The sequence below is a fragment of the Stegastes partitus genome, unplaced genomic scaffold (genome assembly GCF_000690725.1).
Source record: "Stegastes partitus isolate 25-593 unplaced genomic scaffold, Stegastes_partitus-1.0.2 Scaffold203, whole genome shotgun sequence".
In the NCBI taxonomy this organism is placed as follows: Eukaryota; Metazoa; Chordata; class Actinopteri; family Pomacentridae; genus Stegastes; species Stegastes partitus.
In genome coordinates this window covers 417,588-430,585 of record NW_007577934.1, presented here as the reverse complement: position 1 = coordinate 430,585, position 12,998 = coordinate 417,588, and the positions used below count along the sequence as shown (strand labels likewise).

At 43.6% G+C, this 12,998-nt stretch overlaps 1 protein-coding gene across 2 annotated transcripts in view; it reads left to right on the top strand.

Annotated features, from left to right (window-relative positions):
• tbc1d22a (TBC1 domain family, member 22a) overlaps nt 1-12,984 on the top strand; it is a 165,964-nt gene extending 152,980 nt beyond the window's left edge. For both annotated transcript variants that reach the window (XM_008280627.1, XM_008280628.1), the window contains exon 14: nt 9,816-12,984. In XM_008280627.1, the coding sequence (XP_008278849.1) occupies nt 9,816-9,944 (129 nt within the window). In that variant the 3' untranslated portion in view covers nt 9,945-12,984. The remainder of the gene's footprint in view (nt 1-9,815) is intronic.
• The last annotated feature ends 14 nt before the right edge of the window (nt 12,985-12,998 follow it).

Genomic DNA, 12,998 nt, shown 5'->3' with positions numbered 1-12,998 from the left:
ATTTTCTCTCAGTGTGGGCTCATTTTCCACTGATATATAAAGTCCTGCACCTCTATGGAAACAGCACAACCATGACTAGAAGTAGAGAGAACTCAAAGATGCCTTTTGTGCCGTCTAAAAAAGAAAAAATTAAAAGTGATATGAATTCTTATATTTGACAATTGAAATAAACTTGGATCAACATGTATAGGTGTTACCAATACTTGAAAAAATAGCTGTTCTTGCTATCGATGTTGTACTACTTACATTTTAAGTTGTTCCCATGCTCGTTTCATATCTGCTCTGCATAAACACAGCCTGCAGTTCAGCCGAAATGTATCTGAATTTTTTGCCATGTTGGTCGCAACTGAGCCACCAATGGTTTGATGGTTGCACAGAGGAGCTCAGAATTTAGCTTTTTGGATGGAATCAGGTGCAAACGCTTAATTAATTTATTAATATCATGATTTTAAGCTTAGATTTGGGGAAGTTTTCCGACAAAACGGCACATCTAAGATGAGACCAGTGGGTTTTGGTGATCAGACAGTTAAAATAGCTGAGATTTAACTCTATACTGTTGCTTCCTCTAGAGTTTGCAGGTCTGTTTAGTCCCTCACTACACCTACACTGCAAATAATCTGGGACTTGCCAAGATACGATAGATAATTTGGCTTGTTTTTAAATTTATTTACTCATTTTTAGTCCTTGATTTTACAGTACAATCTTAAATTGAGCATTAAAACTCTTATTTCAAGATTTCTTATCAAGTAAAATGTACTTGCTGCATGGACAGATAATTTCACTAGTTTTAGGTCATTTTCTTCTCAAATTTCGTGTTGATGTCTTATATGTGGGCTACCCGTTTTTGCGGTGTACACCTTCCCATTCTCTGCAGCTGGAGCACACCAGCTCATCAGCAACTCTGCTCAAACACTGTCAAACTAGTCAATGCAACACAATAGGAAGTTCTAAATTCACGTTCAAATCGGTAAATGCTTTTTAAGAAACAGAGAGCTTCAGTCTGCAAGTTGACTGGATTCATTGCTTGAGTTTGTGACGTATGAAACCCTGGAAGTCTGAATCAGTGTTTTTGAGACGGTCATTGGTTCACTGCAGTTTCAAGGTGTAACTGTTTAACAGTGGTGCTGACTGCCTATTTTGCTCCCGATGTGTCGTCTAGCATGTAAACAGACATCATACGGACATGTTAACACGATGAGAAACTTGGTTTTTACCAGTTAGTCTGTTTTATCAGTAAAAATTCAACAATTATTCCATTTCATTTATCTGGCAACCAAACAACCAAATTACCCGCAGAGACATCATAACAACCAGCCCGGGTACATATTAATTCACCAAGCGCTCTCTCTCTCTCTCTCTCTCTTTTTATTTTTTCTTCTTTTCATACCAGCCAACCTTTCTACGAGGCAATTTGGCTGTGCCATCCTATGTCAGCTCTCACCTCCACATGCTACAGTGCCCCACTCCTGCATTAGCACCCACTGTTTGCCAGAGTGCCCATTTTGTGTAATTATATGAACTACAGCTAGCTAATGGCCCCAACTGAGCAGTGCCTGGGCCCATTACACCTCGGGGTGCTGCAAAACACCATTACCACCAGCAGCAACCTGGAGTGTTTGTGCACGCAGGTGACAATTTACGCGTGCGACTCCACATCTTTGTGTGCGTACGCCGAGATGCGGTGGTCGAAGGGAGGTTGGAGGTTGATTGATACATGTCACGGAAACACAACAGTTACTACAGACAATTGCCATGTTTAGGCAAAAACATCTGTTGTTGTGTGTGTGTGTGTGCGTCGTCTCGACACCGTTAATTTCGGAGTTTTAGCTGCTGAGAATTGTCGTTGACTCGGCAGAAAAGAAAGCAAGGCACCTCGCGCGACTTCTGCACGCACTTCACTTCTCGTTCTGCCGGCAAATAGACTATTTGGTTCACGGGGAGAGTGGGCTTTAATTGTGTGTTTTACCCATGCCCGTGTGTGTGAGTGTGTGTGTGTGTTTGAAGCCATTACTGCCAGTGGATTCAGTCGCTGCAGTAATACGATCAGAAGCAATATATCTCTCTGACTCCAGTTTAGGCCTCAGCTCTTATAACTAATATTCATCTGTGACTCGCATGCGCACATAATGTTGTTTCATCCAACTTAGTGCTCAGAAATGTGATTCCAATCCCTCCAATGCGGTGTCGAGCCCGGCTTCGTCTCTGGGTTATTGCGGCTCCGCCACCCACCAAGGTGGAAGATTCCACAGCCGAGCATGTGCGAGTCTGTAAACGTGAAGGTGGAGATGAGAAGAGACTGTATTAAATCAGCTCACCCGGTCAGATGCAGGTTAGAACAATAACTATACACACAGCGAGTAAATTTCACTTGACAGTGGCCTTGGCTGTCTGTGCAACCATTATGTTATCCCATTCTCTTTTTAAAGAGTCTTAGCACCGACTCTATTGACAATCTGCTTTCCCCTCAGTATCAATAGCCATTAACCACTTTAAGCCTTGCCAAGTGTAGGAGATGGAGAGCTAATTGCCTTTTTTGTAGAGTACTGTATACAGTAATGGTGAATCAATGTCTTTGTTAGTATTGTGGGATAAATGGATCTTCATGCCTGAATAACCACAAGCACCCACACACGAGGCCGGCTTCATACACACCAAACATACAGACACACACATCTCTCATTTTTCTGTCTTGCCTCTACCTCCCATTTGCCAAATCATCTCCTTCACTGATCCACTCCTCCAACACTAACACATATCTCCACGCACTCACTAGCGCACATACATTGCATTTTATGGATTGCACTTGTTTTTTTGTTTTTTTTCTCCCCCTTCTCATGCAAACACACATTCGAGGCCTCTCAGCGTGGAGTGTTGCCACCTGTGTGGAGTGAGGTGAGCGCCGCGTTTTCCCCCCTGACAGCGAGATGTATGCAATTAAACCGTATTAAAGTCATTAGCCCGACAGAAGCGATCGCCAGCAGATGGTTACCGTGCAGAAATATGCTCTTAATGAAGCTCCTCAGTCACCGCGGGTGCGTGCGTGCTCGCGTGGCGAAGCATGCACGAGTGAGCTCGTGTGCACGCCGTGTGTATGTTATTTTGGCGGCGGCGCTCAAAGCGCCACTTGATTAGACGGCAGTTGGTCCTCCCGAAGCGGAGCAATTAGTGCCCACAGTTGATTTATAAAGATGCTGAATTTCATCACCGCTGCTCGCCTGTCTCTGTGGAGGGGAAAAATAGGTGACCAGGACGACATTTTATATGGATCTGAGGTCACTTTATGAAGATTTTTTTTTCTATTATTATTATTAAAATCAGCAGCTAACCTTTGTGCCGCACCAGAAGCTCATCATTACTAAAAGCTATATCACATAAAGTCAAACTGAAATGAGAATTCTGCTCTTTTTTTTTCTTTTTTTTCCTGGCAGGAACTATTATTATATGTATATATTGCACAGCTAATGTGTACCTTTTCCCTCCTCTAAAGCCTGCCGTTGCTAGGAGACATACTGTTAACGTCTGTGCTGTGCTGCTGCTGCTGCCTGGAGTAACTTAAAGTCTTGTATAACATATTAAACCCTGATTTAAAATACTCCTTTTGCTTTACAACAGTCTTGATAAGGTTGGAAACATCTTTACAGAGAAAAATAACATCAACTACACAAGCTAGGTAGCTTAGCCTGTTAACGTTAGCACTGACACTTTCTGTTCATCAGTGTTATTTCAGTTATAGCACAGCTTTAGGTTGTTTACAATCGGATTCAGAAAGGTTTTATTGCAAAGTAGATTTTCACAGACAAGGAATTTGACTTGGTCGTAGGTGATAAGTGTTACAAGACAAAAAAAGAAGAATTAGTGTAACCGAGAGTTTAGCAATCACTAAAAGCATTAGAGGAATGTGCAAATTAATCACCTGAGATTGTGCGAGGTTACATCGTGTGAAATGTTCAAGAGGGTGATAATAATCCTACGTAAAAGCTGTGCAGTAATGTCACATATAGCGTCAGTGTCAGACTATACATCACACATATATAGACGTCGATCAGCCACAGCAATAAAACATCTGATGTTGTGTAGACGCCCCCGAAACAGCTCCGACCTGTCAGGCCACAGTGGGTTCTGTGGGTTGCAGAGTGTTGCCTCTATGGATTAAACTCATTCCTATGAATCCCGTAGATGCTCAACCTGATTGAGATTGTCGAAGTTTAAAGGTCAGTTTAATACATTGAGCTCTTTGTCGTGTTCCTCGATCCATTCCTGAGGAGTTTTCTCAGCTTTGCATGATGTCCTGGTAGTACGGCTAAGGAGTAAAATCCAGAGGAATCCCAGGATCCAACGTTTCCCAGAGCATCACATTGCCTGTACCGGCTCACCTTCTTCCCATGGTGCATCCTGCTGCCATCTCTTCCCGAGATAAATACCCCGTCGTCCACATGATTCCGCTCTATTCAGGCGCTCACGTGCCCATCATCAGGGCTTTCAGTGATCAACAGGCGTCCGGCTGGTCTGCAGCTACACAGCCTCATGTGCACCAAGCTGTGATTCACTGTGAGCTCCGACACCGTCCCGTTAAAGCCAGCATTAAGGTTTTCAGCGAGGGCCAGCTTTCACTCCCCGTGGACCACTTTTGGTAGCTACTAACCATCACGCCGTGCACGCTGCGACCCGGTGTAGTTGTCACAGTTTGACCTTTATCAAAGTCACTCACGGTTGCCAAGTTTTTCTGCCTCCGACCATCAGCTGAGAGAACCGACTGTTCACCTGCTGCCTTTTATATCCACCCACTGACAGGTGAGAATGAAAGAAATGAAAAAAAAGACTACCAGGGAATATGCAAATATATCCATATATTAACTTGTCTCTCTTCTTACACACCATCCTTTGTTTCAAGTTATGATGATTCTTCACCAACTCGTTTTAAATGCAGATCCATGTGCCAGCAGCTGTCCTGTATGTGTGCTCATCCTACACACTGATGGTCAAACATCCATGTGAAGTAAAAAAAACAACCATTTTTTTGAGTGAAGGGTGACTTCAGATGATTTTTATTTTTTTCATTTACATACCTGTCATTGTCAGTAATACCACATTGGCCCAGATATAGAACAGCTCGTGCTCATCGCGGAAGAATTTTTTTTTCACTCATAAGCGAAGCATGAAATACGATAATACGTTAAAAAAAACACATTTCGTGCGGCTTGTCTGTCACTCACATACTCTCCTGTCAGGCTCTTGGAAGTGGTTAATATTTTTTGATTCGTTTATTTATTTATTTCCCTTCCGACAGCATTTCTCAGACTTTTTTTTTTTTTTTTTTTTGAGCCCATCATCCGTGACAGCCGTAATTCTTGGCTATTTAACAGATTTTCTCCCCCGGTTCATTTCTGCTGTATAGATGTTGGGGACACACTGCGAAACTTATTCATGAATTTATTTTCCCTCTGTGGCGGTGAAACAGATCCTCTGCATGCTAAGCTAAAAAAAACACACGAGCTAACATTAATGCTACAATCAACCAGCCGCTCTCTGCAGCAGATTGACTAACACGATTCATTTCCAAGCTTAAATATTTGTCTTACATTTGAGCCGGTTTTGCATCTCGTGGCCTCTTCGGCGAGGATGAAAGGTTTTTGGTTTAACCCGACAACATCAGCAGCATCTCAATTATCCGGTTCTGGTTCACTGAACATAATGTACCCAGGATACTGTGTTGTTATTCCGCAGGGAGCGCTGCTTTTTCTTGAAGAGCCCGGGGCAGTGAAGTACAGTAGGGGAGGTACATGGTGTCTAGCCCCAGGCATCCAAAGACCACTGGGGCTGATGCACAGAATACTTACGATACACATGTTCACACTGCAGATACATCGACTTAGCTGCAGTATTAATTGTCAAGTCGCCTCCTCTTTTTTTTCTTCTTCCCTCCACCCCTTTGTTTATTAAATAATGAATTCCCTCTCCTCCGTCTTTGTTCCGTTTAAAAATCGCTACCAGTTATTGATGGTTTACGCTCGGCTTTAAACAGCCCCGATTCCCCATCCGGCGGGGCGTCCGCAGTTCAAACATTTTAATTTTATTTATTTATTTTGAGCGCCGCTCTTACGTGAGCCGGCATAACATGAAGCCCGCGCGGTCCGTTAGCTGTGAGCAAATTTGGTGGATTTTTCAACGTGTGAATGCAGGAGAGAGGGTTGAGTGATGAAAGGGGAGAGAGCTGATGGCGATGCTCTATTGAATACAGATGAGAGAAAAGGCAAGCAGAATTCTGATCAACCTTCCTTCCTTCCTCTCTCGCGCTCCCTCCCTCCCTCTGAGTGAAAATACTTCAGAGGGATTCATCTTTCTGAAGCGAGGGTGAAGTCACTAGGTCAACCTTTCAAAGTCAACACCCGGGCCTTCTTCTCAAATGAGCATCTACTGTAATATATATATATATTTTTTAGATGTAAAATTAGCAAGGGGCCGAATTTTGATGGTGCGGAGCAGTAATCTCGTCGCGAACTGAAAATCCTGTTTTATGTTTGACAGCACTGGAGTTCGTTAGCATTTTGATCAACGCTCTCTCACAACCTGTAATTTATTTTTCTTTGTTTTTTGTTTTTTCAAAGCACTCCAACAGCATTTTTAGCACATTTTAAGGGCCTAAGGCTCATAAGACTTGATCAATAAAGTAATTACCAGCTACCCTCTTACTTTAGCGGAGAGAGAGAAAAAAAAGCAGCACATTTCAAATTCGGTTTCGTGTCAAAACTGATATTCAGCTGATATTCAGTTATTCAGAGGAGTGGAGTGAAAGCGAAAAAGCTGCAGCCCGATCTGTAAAAAAATCTGGCCAGGATGGCAGCTTTGAGCTTAATTAGTTGAAGAAAATGTGTACTTTTCCACCCTCACTTGGAATACAAATGCTTTTTTTGTTGAAAAGTCACCGGGGTCATCTCACTGGCTCATTAAAAACAAGCAAGGAAGGAAAAAATTAATGGAGCCAAACACCTTCAATTTATTACGTAGGAGGGTAAACTAATACAGACTGCCTCGCTCTAATATACATACATATATATTCAATTAAAGTTTTGTGTGCTTTGACTTTTGTTGAAAGACGGCAGCGTAAAAACTTCTTCTGATCCAACGGTTTAAGCCGCGTCGTAATCAGGTTCAAGTGCTCCAGTTTGTGTAACAGGGTCACATCCTCTCAGACAGCAGCGAACTGCTCGGGAGTCAGATGAGTGTCGACACCGCAGCCCCCGACGTGATTTGTCCTTCGATGTGATTATCAACACCGTGATTGGTTGTAAACCCTGTTGTCACGGCAATGATTTCAGCCTTGATGATGAAAGCTCCTGGGACGCTGATCCGTAGCATGCACGTCCAAACACACACAATCAGTCTGTCTCACCGCTAACCAGCCTCATTCCCCTTCGAGAGAGAGGCATTAGTTGGCGAGATTGAACTCGTGTGTGTGTGTGTGTGTGGATGGGGTGTGTGTGTGTGTGTCGGTGTGTGTGTGTGTGTGTGGATGGGGTGTGTGTGTGTGTGTCGCTGTCGTCGGTCTTCTTACTCGCCAAATAATGTACAGAACAGGAATCTGGGGGGAAAGGCTCAAGCCCTGCTGAGATTCTACTTGACACTTTATTTTTTTTTTTACCCTCTTTGTCTTTTTTTTTTTTTTCTCGCAGCTGTTGCTAAACCACTTTGACTGAGTTAACAACATCTGTGTCGCGCTCAAACACACAAGCAGAGGCAGAAGTCGAGCGTCGCTGTGCCCGTCTGCTACGCTGCCGTTACACTCGTGCGTTATAGACACCAAAGCCCTCCATCAAGTGGAGCCTGTAATGATGTTTTGTGCTGTAGATGCGTTTAGATAGTTTCACATGGTTTGGGGGGTTTTTTTTGTATTTTTCCAAGTTAAAAATTGCTTCTGGGTTCCGCTTATACTTGATCTGAGCTTTCCGAACCCAGAAATCTGCTGGTGGCTTTGAGCGGTATGTTATCTTCAAAATAAATAAATAAATAAATAAACAAACCCCCGTATCGTATCATTTATCAGAGCCTGGAACTGAAAAGAATCCTAAGATTTTCCAGCAGTCCTTGAACTTATCACGCACTACTTTTGATTTATTGGGTAAATCTAAGCTTTAAAGCAGGTTATCAGAATCACTGCACTGCACATGTTTAAGTATTTTTTTTTAAATGCCAAGAATCAACCAGTTGCAATCATCAGATTCTGTGAAAAACAAAAAAATCCTGCAGTCCTTCACACAACTATGAAACCAGGAGTAACTCGGCTGCCACCAACAGTCAAGTCAAAAAAATTCTGGTACTTTCCAGCGATTCTCGGCTATCCTTGTTTATTGGCTTCAAATCGCTCTTAAAGCTTCCACCATCTCTGGATGTTTCTCATTGTTTCCACAGAACTCTAAACTGTGGGAGTACGATAAATGCTAATTGTAATTTTAGCCTCTTTAGCCACATGGCATGCTAACACTAAGAATGCTCCTATTGCTGTATAACGTCAACGCCATCAAAAATGAAAATAATCTGGGCGCCGCTACAGCTCACCTAGTTGAGCTGGCGTAGAGGGGCTTACAGTCGTGAGTTCGAATCCCGCTCATGACCCTTTGCTGCAGGTCTTTCCCCCCATTCTTCTCCCTCTCTCTGTCCTATCCAGAAAAGCCAAAAAAGGCCAAATAATCCTCTGGATCTTTAGTTCTTCGAATGCTGAGAGTACGTGAAGGTTCTTGTGTTCACTCTTGCAGCTAGCAAAGAAGCTGCTCGTGGCTGAGACATTTTAGAGTTTGCAGGGACACAAAGTAAACAAACCTGATGGACTGTGAGGTACCTGTTTATTCTGAACGGATCTCCTCAGAGGAAATGGGCAGTGAGGGATTATTTTAAATTATTGCCAAAAGCTCTGCACATAAGTAGCAGTATTTTTACCTGTCACCCTAATGTGCCCTTCTGTAATAGCTAGTTAGCACAGCATGGCTAATGTGGCCTGATGAGTGCCGTTTTGCTTATTCATATAACCCTCCAGTTCCACGCCGAGTGTCAATACGTGAGATCTCGATAAGTACATGTGTTGCCTGCTGACACTTTGTATTACAAACTGACTGGAAGAACGTAAACAAACTTATTCCGGTGATTCATCTGTCTGGTGCTGCTGCGCTATCAGCAGGAGAGAAAAATGATGCTGGACTATAAATCACAGGGTTTCCTGTCTACCCTTTGCATCAGGCATAAATCCAGTGTGAGATCCAGAAAGTTTCCTTTTGCTGAGTATAATTAAATCATAATGGATTTCAAAGTTCTGCACTTTTTTTTTCAGGGACTCTTTCCTCTCTCGCGGTCCTCGGTTTGCTACCTGTGCGCCGTCTTTGTGTTCGACTGAAGTAGTGCTTCCACTCCCGTTTGTTATACTTTATTACTTTGAGGAAAGTACAACGCCTCACAGCTAAATTGGTTCTTTGTCAGATACAGATGAATCAATGTAAGAGCCTGATCCTGAACCAAAACCACGCTGCTCGCTTTGAAAATTGTCTACTTTTGTCTAGACGTAATACTCAACAGTATAAAAATTCATCACCCGCTGCCTACAGAGTGTGGTTTCCCATTTTCTTCCCTGATGTCCTTCTCCTCCCTTCTTTGATATCGATCATCTGCAGATTTATCTTTGTCTTCTTGCATCAATATTTTTCTTTCCTCCCAAACGTTCTGCTCAGTATTTTCTGTCCTTTTTTTTTTAAAATCCCTGATTTAAAATTTCTCCTTCTGTTTTCATTTCTTTGTCTTTCCTCTAAACGTTTTTTTCTTTCTTCCTCCAGGGCTTGATGATCCTGTTGCAGAACCTTCCCACAATGCACTGGGGCAACGAGGAAGTGAGCGTGCTACTGGCCGAAGCCTACAGGTTGAAGTTCGCCTTTGCCGACGCGCCCAACCACTACAAGAGATGATAAGCGTGGCTCTCTGCAGCTCTCCCTGCTCTCCTTCCTCCTCCCTCTGTTCCTTCTTTCCTCCCCACAGTCGTCTGCTGAACTCGGAGGCCTCTCGTCCTCCAATGGAAGTGACATTTCCTTTTCTTAACCTCCCTTTCTCATATTGCCCAGTGGGCCTTTCAGCTACTAAGAGATTCGAATCAACCAATGACTGAGAGGACGTGCGGTGTAGCATTCTAACATGTTGATGTGGAGCCTTTTTTTTTTTTAATTATTTTTTTCTCTGATCAGCTCTGAAACGTGCACTCCAGTGCAGAATCCCTGTTCTTTATCCTTGAAAACTTTTTTTGTTTTTTTGGATCGCTCAAGCTGTCGCCTCAGAGAACCGACCTCGGGCCCGATGCAGGACCACGAGCTGTTGCTCAGCAGCGCCTGGGGTCAGGTCTGGCTCAGAAAAATGTTCCCTTCTGCTTATAGTTATGACCAGCACCATGGCAATACATTGCTTTTCGTTCCCCGAGGCAAAAATGTGACCTTTTTTTTCCTCCCCCTCCAGTTTGCAAAGAAAAAGAAAGACGGCAAAAGGGCATTGCACTAGATGGTTTACATATCTGAACCCTTTCTCCCAGTTGCAGCCCAACCTGAAGGAACATGACCTCTCCTGTTTTTTGGGGGGTTTTTTTCTGCTTCATGCCAGGAGGGACTGTTTTTCCCTTCATGACACACTCGGACTTTACAGCGAGAGAGATTGTCAAGTGTGTGAGGGGAAGCATGTCTCCGACTACTTCCACAAACCACACACCGACTCGGTCCCCCCCGTTATCCCGTCCTCCCGCCCACGCTGCAGAATCGTTTGAGTGAGCGTAAGGCAAACAGTGGTAGAAAGGCTGCAGGTCAGGAGACTCACATACGCAGATCAACATCAAAGGAAGCCATCAGGACTGAGAAAGCTACTTGTTCCCGCTTGTTAGGTTTTTTTTTCCCCTCGGAGCTGTCTGTGTATGAATTGCCGTGTCTTATCTATTAACTACGCCACCTATCAGAACGTAGGACTACCTCAGAACACGCATTAACACACGGAGATCCACTGCGCACACACATCAGTAACACATACAGAGAGAATACAACAAACAGTTGCAGTCCAAATCAGAAATCGTCGACTGAAGCCAAATTTATGAAATAGAAACGATGCTTCACAGGGTTGAGTTTGAGCTTTCCACATCCACATTTTCAAATGTGCCTTAATTAGTTAAGGTACAGACTAGTTTGTTTTTGTTGTCTCCACTCATTTCCTCTCCTGCTTTCAGAAGTACAGAAAGATGTCACATGGAAACTTGCAGTGGGATTTCATGCTGGTGTTTTTGCTTCCTGCTGGAGAACACGAGGTGCCATCGAAAAGTTTTATCTTTACAAACACTTCACCAGGTTTAACTTTAACATCCCAGTCAAAGACGTTGTGCAGCCGTACAGCGCTTCCTGCTTGTAACGCTCCCTTGAGGTCCCCATTATGGGAAGAGCCATCTGCGATTGGCACTGAATCTCCTGAACGGCGTCAAAATGACACGACGACCCTTCAACTTGATTTTATTTTTGGGAAGAGGAAGAAGTCGGACAGAGCCAAATCTAGCGAGTGGGGGAGTCGAGGAGTCGTGTTGTCGTGGCCAGAAGACCGAAGTGGAATCCACCTGGCCTCGCATTAGTGCAACAGTTGAGGCTGTTTGTACCAAATGTTCACCCTCAAGGTTGCTTCATTTCCGGCGCACAGCCACGTGAACGCTGAAGGAATGAAAAAACCACGTCTGGTACAAAATGTAGCTCTTCTGCTGTTTCTTCTCTGAGTGGTAGCTGCAGACGCACCCATTGGTGTTGACAACATGATGTCACGCCGCCTCTGCTCATGAGCCCCTTCATACACACCCACCAACAGAACCTTTCGATCGCACCTCTTAAAGGCAGCAGGATTGCAACGTCTGGACATTCCCGCAGTTAGCATCTAAAATCTCGGCGAGACAACTATGAAACGACTCTGTACTGAGCTCAAGGCTTTCCATATCGGTTCATGTTATTCTATATAAACACACAAAAGCAGCAGGGCCATCGGGTTATTTGCAAAGGGTTCCTGCACCTTTACAAATGTGGATCCACTGAACATCTCCATAGCTTCCTGTGCAATGTGAATCTTAGAGACGATACTAGAAACATTTAAAACACACATAGAGATTCATAGAAATAAATAATATTGCTGTTTCTTCACTTCGCAAACCAGCCATCCCGCATCTCCGCAACGCCGTTCGAAGTTATTTAATTTTCAACATGCTGTAAACTGAGCAGAATCATGCCTTTACATATGATTTTTTTTGTTTTTTTGTCGGACTGGAAATCCGTTGTTCGAAGCTGCTCCTCTTGAATGTGACAGAAACTTGACAGGCTTCACTTAGAGCGATTATTCAGCACACCCTTTAAATGTAAAACGTTTCTCATGTAGCGAGCCGCGCATAAATAAAACACACGACCTTCTTGTACTCGTGCACACAACCCTCCGCCTTACGGTCGGTTCCCCTCATCCTCGCCGTAAACGCTGCTCCGTTCATACAGAGCACATGGGATGTCTTACCCAAAGTCAAGTAGCACCATATTGGTGTAATGTTGGGAGGCGGCGGCGGGGTAATCAGACATTCATGACATAACACAAAGCTGTTAACGTTTGGAGCCTCCTGTCGCGACTCCGCCAGGATCCATTATTGTCACCCGAGCCGGCGAAGACGGTGTGCGTAGGTGTGTGAAGGAGAGATGGAAGGAGAGAGGGAGGGTGTTGTGTTTCTTTGGAAGTTTCGGCGCTTTTTCTCTGAGAGCTGTCAGTCTTTGATCACACGCTGGGATTTTTCTTTTTTTTTTTTTTTTATACACAATCTGCACCAGTTTCACAAGCCCCTAATCTCCCATGCTCTCTGACAAGGAAAAACTGCACTTAATTTGAAAGCCTATAGCCTTTTTTTTTTTTTTTTTGTATGAGATATATTCTTTCAATCAGCATTTTAAAAGATTTGTCTTTTTCATTTTGGTCTTTTTTTT